Genomic DNA, 8,522 nt, shown 5'->3' on the forward strand with positions numbered 1-8,522 from the left:
CTGCTATACTTCATATTTATTACTCACCTTTTGGTCAAAGCTGTATCGTACCCAAAACCCCAAACACAATAACACAAGAATGTAAGCTTTTTTGAAAACAAGTGGGGGAAGTTGCTGTCACAAATCTATTGTTATCTGTTATTCAAAAGCAAATTTCCAAACAACCTTAAGTTTCTTTTCAACTTTTCTCTTGACTGTGTTTGGTGCATGCAAACTGGTTCCATGATGGCAACATTTCTATCAGTTGATGGCAGATTAAAACTTTGGCACAACGTTGACAGGGCTTATTGGTAATGATACTCTGACATTGCACTTCAGCACGAGACACCATTTCTGAATCAATTAGAGATTTCACTTCACGGTGTGCCTTAGTCATCTGTTGGCAAGCTGCCCAGAACACATTACACCAACTAGATTTATATCAATTTGGAAAAAAACAAATGTTCCAAACTGACTTAATCCCAGACTCTGATACATATGTTTATGACTCAATCTACTTTGTATGACTGACAAAACAATAGTGATGTGAGCAAATTAAAAACGTTTGATTGATCTTACTGTGTGGATTGAAAATAGATTATAGCAACCTGTCAAGACCACACGGACTGCTTTTCAAAGCATCATCATATCAATAGACCATCCCTCATATATTCTTGGAAATCCCAGAGGTGGGACGAGTGCACCACATTCTATTATTATGACTTCGACTAGGCCTGAGGCAAGAAGCACACCCAACCTTTTACAAGAGGAAAACACATGACCTCCAAGTGATTTGTAGTGGGAGGACGCTTAGCATTTCCCTTTGGTGCAAAAGAAAGGTGTGCATTAGAAGTCTGAGTAAAATTAGATGAGATGATGTATGTGAAGCTCAATATAAAGTAGGAAGTACATTTAGATCGTCATAATATAGTAATAGAAGTAAGCAGGTAAGTGTTTCAGTGGTGTTTTTGAGCCAAATCACACAATATGTCATATGTTGGAGAATATTGGTTTTAAACAATGCCTGCATGCCACTCTACTCACAATTCAACTCCCTCACCCCCATAAAAGCCAGACTAAAGAGGATTAAGCTGCAGCATAAAGTCGACACAGAGAGGGACCTAGCTTTATGATCTCCCCTTCCACATGTGTCACTGTGCAGAGTCTCAAACCACTTGGCAGGTGAACAGAGTCGTGGGATTGGCCTGCTTCTTTTATTCCACCAATTCCTTGCTTGTAAGTACAAGATTTTTATGGTTGAACCCTCTGCTGTCATCAAAGCAAGGCTAACCGCTAAATGCTCTGCCAGAGGAGTTGAAAGGGCAATTCATGCATAAGCTTTACAACGTAACACTCCTTACAAGGGGGGTTTCAGCACTTCACAATGCCAGGAGGGAGCAATGACCCTTACAGCCTACATCTTGAAGGTATAGATTTGTTATCCTTCTTTCAGTCTCTTTCTTTATCTGCCTTTACTGGCACGGCCGATGAAACAGACAAGTGTATATGAGTCAAACACATACATATTAACAAAAAAGCATTTTTTTTTATATTAAAAGGATCCATTGTTTACAACAACCACTGCAACTGAAGCAATGCAGAGAATGTGAGTTTACAATATCTCCCTGAGTAGCTATCTTGATAAATGAAATAGCAACATCGCTGTATAACGAAACGAGGACTTTTCCCTATTTGTTTAAAGAGACTTATTACAACACAATCACACTCAACAAACAACCCGTGCTGCATACATAAACACAATGACATATGCCAACAAAAAGAAACCCGATGTTCCTGTTGAATTTCATGGTCAGTCTAGGTCAGGGTCTGTTCTGGAAAACAATTCCCTTGGTCAGTAAACTTTTACGGAGCTAATGAGGGTGATGGAACGATCTAATCTAAGTCGTATGGTCAATATTTAGCTGCCTCCTGCCAATAGGAACTTGACCAAAGTGCAAGGTCTCCGACGAGCACTCAGGTGGCATAGTGAATCTGTTACCATGTTTTGACTAGTTGTCGTCAAGAAATCTGGAACATCTGGAGCACGAGTACACAACAGTCATCAAAGAAACCTTTTTCAATGCATAACCAGGTTGATGCTGCAGCTAGATGAGTTCAACACATAATCAGTGATAGAATGATAAGAAAGATATGAATGTAAAAAGTCATAAACTATTCAGTATTCAGGTCATGAATGTGTTTTGGTATAAAATTGACCCTTTTTTGAAAAATGGTATCTGTCTTTGTCATTCCCAGGATCCTACATATCAGTGTTCTGATGTAGCTTTGCAATTCCGTAATTCACATAAGAAAAAAAGAAAAAGTCAAATTCTCATTTGTGCATTGACCCAGTCCATCCTAACCAGCCTCAGACGTGAGAACCACATTTACAGTCTGTGCAACCCTGGACCTTTTGGCTGAATCTTTTGTTGGGATCTGGTCTGAAATACGTGCACGCACACACACACACACACACACACACACACACACACACACACACACACACACACACACACACACACACACACACACACACACACACACACACACACACACACACACACACACACACACACACACACACACACACACACACACACACACACACGCACGCACACAGAGAGAAGAAGAATCCCAGGAGATATGCCATCCTCTGAACTGAACTGAACAGAGGGCGATTCTCAGACACAGCAAATGGACTTCTAAGATGAAAATATGAACGGCAAACCAGCAAAGACAGGCCAGGTATTTATCATATTTCAAAAAAACTGAAAAGCTATGCTGAGGTGAAAGAGGTCATACTAGTTTTTAAAGCACTTGTTTGGTTCAAACTGTGAAAAGATGGCAAATTTGAGAGACTAGTTCATCTTATTTTCTGCTGTAACAAGGTCCCCCAGATGCAAAGCTTATATGTCCACAAGCTTGAACGTTGTCAAGACTTTTTCAATCCATCAACTGCACGATTGCACTCACATTTAAGCGCAAAAAAGTAACATGACAGGACTTTTGTCTTCTTGCTTCCCAGTTGCTGCTCGCTGTTTCCAGTGATTGTTTGGTTATAAATGAATACATGTGTTTGTGAGTCTAAGACTGAACGGATTAGTTTGTATTCATGAAGTGCTTTGTTCTCTAGTCCGGGCTGCTAAGAGGGCTAGTGTGGTCTTACTGGGCTGGAACTGCTTCACTTCGGCTTAATTAATGTCATTCTCACAATCATGTTTCTTTTATAGAAGAGGAGGACTACCAAGGCAAGAACTGAAATCCAGCAAGCTTTCTTCAAAGAACACTAAAAAATCTGGGTGTACTCATTAGCATTTGTAGAAACAACTTTTATCTGAGACAAGCTGGATGCATAACATTAAGCATGGTTGAAACTAAAATAAAATTACTTTTGAACACCACCAGAACAAATACAGAGCTCGTCTTTAGTTCAAACACTTCAATCCAACACAAAAACACCATGTGTTTCTGTTATGAACTGATCATCTAATAAAATACTGAGCTGATCAAACAGTATAATGTGCTAAATACTACCACCATAACATTGTTTTGGGCATGTTTGGCACGAATGTGTTTTGGGGATTTTCTTGGCTAATTGACCAAACATGTTGCAGACATCATTTTTCCATTCATTAGCAATAAATTAGCTGATTTAGGCAAAAATTCAATATACACAGAATGAGCTAGGACTAATGATGCACGGCAGACAGAAGGAAGAAACTTCTGTGCATGACTTGCAACTTAGCCACTTGGGGTTTTATTAAGTCAATTCCAGTCAAGTGCAAGTCGATTTTCTGACCAGCCCAGATCGACAATGTACCGCCTCAAGTGCTGTGCGAAAGGCAGCTTTACAGTAACACACTGAAAGGACTGCATGACGGCTGTGTTTGTGTCATAGAAATGGGCAGAGCCTTTCAATGACACAAAAGGGTTCATCTAGATTTACTGACTGGGTGTAATCGGATGTTTCTCCTCCTTTTGTACTTTGTTCACTTCTCACTCTTTCCTTTAGATCAGTGTCTGATTGGCATCTGGTGTCTAATATCTTACATTTCACGTTTTGTATTGCTTTCAGTAATTTACTTCGACCTCTCTACGCTGATTCAGCGTGACAGCAACAATAACGCTGTGTTAATATTACCAGTGCTCCCAGGATGAGCTAAATTTCTTAAATTTGGCTCCAATGCTGACTACTTCTTCTCGGTCAGTGAATGCTATTACAGTACTCACTTGGTAGATCAATCCAAATGCTGCCAAAAATAATTGAAAATTGAAAAATAAACTTTAAAATGAACAGACCCTGTAGTCTTTTTCACTGATGCACACCAGCCCACATCTGACTCATCTACTCCACCCTTCTCATCCAAATCCTCCCGCAACTCGCCTCATGCATGTTCAGACTCACCATCCCCGTGCATGTTGACAATGCCACAGAGGAGTTGACCTTTGACCTCAGCGACCCCTGGTAAAAGCAGAGGTCGTCCTGGTGGTAGGCCCTCAGGCTCTTTGTGCCGTTCTTTCCCAGGACCTGGATGGTGAAGCCAGGTGCAATCAGGCTCTCCGAGGCCTCCCTCAGCTCCATGTGGAAGTCCTGCCCCAAGCCACTCAGTCGGAAGTGGACCGTTTCGCTGCCGCCGTCGGCTTTCGATGAGCCAGCACCTGGAGTCACGGATCTGCGTCGCCTTCTGCGCTGGTTGTGGACAACTTCGTGAGAGATGTAAACGCCTTGGTGGTCGACCTCGTAGGGAGACACAATCTCGTATTCTGGATGAGAGATAAAGGGAGGCAGGTAGAGAAAGGAAAGAAATGTAATCAGAACAGGCCAAGAGAGAAAGAAAGCAGACAGTTTAAGAGAAAGATTGACTCTTTTGATATGGATATGTTGAACTCATACAGATGCCATGGGATCAAACTGCAGAAAAGATTTCTGAGAGAGAGATATAAGTCCATGAACTACATTTTGCAGATGCAACTTTGCAAACATTTAACACATTGTCCATGTGCTCGGTACTTTCATTAATTTCCTCCTGTCAACATAATTTACCGTGATGAAGAGCATGCTGTGTCAGCTGCTGCCTTGGTTGCATCATGGTCTGAATAAAAACTACAACCTTTTCCATTTGTAAAGATTCCTTGACCTGCCTCATATACTTTTGCTGACAGGGTCAAGACAGAGTTACAAAAAAAAGAAGGGTTTTAGACTATTCCAACACAGTCCCTTCAGCTAAGAGTGAATCATGTTTGACCTTGTGTTTTACTACAGTTTTTTACTACAGCTTGGGCTGAATAACTGCAGGTCATAAAGGGAGATGGTGGCAGGTCACAGACCTGGCCTTCTAGACCACTTAAATGTCTAATGGCTTTGTGGCCACAGAAACGGGCTTTTCTCCAAGGGTCAAATCCAAAGAGTAGCTGACTCCTTCAGCTGTATCTAACTTGGTTTTCCAGAGGAAATCATGACAGCAGACGCCGCTACCTACTATGACCTGCTATGTTTTGCATGCACAACATTTTTTTTTTTAAATGCAATAAAATCAATTGAAAGTGTGAATTAGTTTCAGCTTGACCGATGCTGGGAGAAACTACCGTATACACCAACTTGTGTTACTGCGGTGAGATCTTATAATAGACGGAGCCTGGTGCTTGGTACACTTTGGGTCTGTGTGTAACCTCCAAGCAAACAAATACAACAGTGAACAGTTAATCTTGTTCCAGTGTTGTAATGTGTTCAGTCTTGCCATGGGAAAATGATACGTGGTCACTTTATCAGCTTTAAGTGCACACAAATAACAGCAACCTTGGGCTTAGAGTCAACAAGAGCCAGTCTCTGTTACTGTACAGTATGACCAGCTTTAGCAAGCCCGAATAATGAGTAAATATAGCACAGAGACAGACATGTTTTGGCAGTGGGAGAAACATTCAGGGTGACAGACAGCGTATCGTCACTGGCAGTGTGCATGCCTGAGGTTTGAACTTGGCTATTTGGTGCATCTTGAGGCAGACTTAAAGCCCCTAACCCACAACAGGACACATGCGTATTAGTGGATGCATTTATTTAAAGGCACCTTGCAGTATCATGACTGCATACGTCTTAGCTTGGGTAGACACAGCGGGAAGCCAACCTCCAACCCTAAAGTGTTACAACGGAGACATGGCCAGAGAGTTACAGCAAACACATACTTCAAGTCTCAAGCATTTTCTGTGCAGGCACTGAAGCACTTAGGCAAAACCAGAAAATTGTGTTCTCTATCTTTGGTGTTTTGTCCACCTACCCCCAACACACATCTTCACCTCATCAACTGTGTTTGTTCCGCCCTAACTCAAAAAACAGCTGCAGTGACCCATGTCTGACAGTATACAAACACAGAGTCTGCGGGAACGGAGCATGCACACACACACACACACACACACACACACCTTGTCTGATGGACCGAGACAAGATCCTGTGGTGGCTACTTTGTTGGTTTAGTGGCTCCTGAGTGCCATTAGTACTGATAGGAGGTCCAACCAATGGGTGCTTTGGCTTAAACTCAACAAAAGATTGAACATGTGAACTCTTTCCTCACCCGCTCTGACATAGCTGTATGGATGTTAAACACATTAATACTGAGCAATAGTTGTGCTGGCTGGAGATGATCTGAAACAGAAGTAAGGGCTTCCCCTCAATTCTGTTTCAGATCATCTCCACATGTGCCCAGGGAGAGGGGTTTTTGAAGTTTATTTGTTTACGTGTCTGCTTTTCATGGAAACTGGAAAAAACAACAACAACAAAAAACAAAGGATCTGAATGTACAGCCAAAGCAGTTGCTGACTCAGCACACCACATGGGGTTGGATCCACGAAACAAAGAACAGATGAATGTCTTGCACTCGCTGCTCGCACTAATTGCTGAATTGTCTAAGCAGCCATAGCAGGCCTTCAACGAGGCTTTGGGGACTCTGGTGCAAACACATGAGGGAAGCGTTTTCATTGTGCTGTTAAGCAACTAGATTAATGTCACATATTGATACTTTTCTTTTTGCACACGCAAATCAAACAGTTTCTTTTTTTGTTTTTGCATCGGATCCCGATTTGAGCTCCCCTGCTGCTGCTGCTGTCACTGATGGCTCCGTGTCACAGGGTGCAGGTCCCCCCCCAGCGGTGAAGAGAGGCAACAACACACAGCGCAGGTGAGCGCTGCTTGATGCTGCTGGCCATCGGAGGGATGCAGTAGGATGACTTTACTTTTCATCTCATTGTACTGAAAAGTAAAACCTAATCGGGCGGATCACAATGCACTCTCCCACGCACACACAACATGGTCGCAGAAACACTGATGACATCTGCAAGACGCTCTGTTCAACACTTGACATACCTGTATGTTGAGGTAAATTGAGAGACCGGAGCAGGGCCGACGCTTCTCGGCGAGAATCAACACTGTTGGCACCATTATTCAAAAGCACGCTCTGTAAGGAAGGAGACGTAAATACGACTTGGTCTGTTTGGACTATCTTGCAAAATATCATGGAAAATAACTCAGCTCTCTGTCATTTGAAGTGTTGACAGCTTTATGAGCTCTGCATGCATGTGCGTACAGGCGCAGCGGAGATAATGCAACGGACTTACTTTGCTCAGAGTGAAAAAGCAAAAGAGATGAAAAACGAGCAGCGGCCGCGTCGAGGTTCTCCACTCTGCACAAATCCGTAGGAAAGCCATCTCTGCGACTGCGGGGCACCTTCACGCACAAACCGAAGCCTATAAATCACAGCACTTGGCCAATCGCCAGCAATCCAAAGAGCTTAAATGAATGAAATAAATAAGTCCAACTGCAGCTCTGCAGAACCCGTGGTGAGTGAGGCATCAACGGGTGTCAGATGCAGACTTCTTCACACTTTGTGCCACTTCGGTTTCCGTTCATTTTCTAAAAGCGCAGTATTCCAACGCGGCAAAATCGCTTGAACTCAAGTATTCTCTCCCGGCAAGTCATGTTCTTTTCCCTTCCACTCATACAGTCCGACCAGTATCCAAAGTCTCCCTCTCTCTTTAACACACACGCTCTCTCTGCCGCTGCCTCTCTCTCTCTACCCAGTGACCCCCGCGGACCATTTTGACTCCCAGTGAAATCATGTGATTGTCTTAAATAGGCTGCGTCCTGTCTTGGCAATAGCAGACTTCTATGCAAGTCGCACTGTTCTCTCCCCCCACCCTCCTCCGGGAGCCTGTCGAGGGAGCACTGAAGGCAAGGCAAGGCGTACTGTGTGTGTGTGTGTGTGTGTTTTGAGGAGGGAGTGTGTGTGTGTGGGGGGGGGGGGGGGGGATACAGCCTGTAGCCAATCACATTTGACACCTGTGCTGAGAGATGGGGTTTGTGTCCATCTCTCAGGTTGCAGGTAGATGTGTGTGAAAGGAAGAGAGTCAGTGTGTGATAAAAAGGAGAGATCAGGCACAGTGTTTCGCTTTGCTAGCAGAGCAATGAATTAGCCTAATTGCATTGCACTGTGAGGAGACTGCAATAAGAAGGGTATAGTTCCACATCAGGTAGTTTTAAATTGATGATGCATTTC

The 8,522-nt window shown here is 43.2% G+C and overlaps 1 protein-coding gene across 1 annotated transcript in view; it reads right to left on the bottom strand.

Annotated features, from left to right (window-relative positions):
• Positions 1-7,982, bottom strand: part of adamts16 (ADAM metallopeptidase with thrombospondin type 1 motif, 16) — a 48,215-nt gene extending 40,233 nt beyond the window's left edge. Inside the window, exons 1-3 of the mRNA XM_079275060.1 lie at positions 7,585-7,982; positions 7,334-7,424; positions 4,385-4,743 (exon numbers count right to left, since the gene is read on the bottom strand). Coding sequence (XP_079131186.1) covers positions 4,385-4,743; positions 7,334-7,424; positions 7,585-7,674 — 540 coding nt within the window. The 5' untranslated portion in view covers positions 7,675-7,982. The remainder of the gene's footprint in view (positions 1-4,384; positions 4,744-7,333; positions 7,425-7,584) is intronic.
• Positions 7,983-8,522: the final 540 nt, after the last annotated feature.

This window comes from Melanostigma gelatinosum, assembly GCF_949748355.1.
Source record: "Melanostigma gelatinosum genome assembly, chromosome: 9".
In the NCBI taxonomy this organism is placed as follows: Eukaryota; Metazoa; Chordata; class Actinopteri; order Perciformes; family Zoarcidae; genus Melanostigma; species Melanostigma gelatinosum.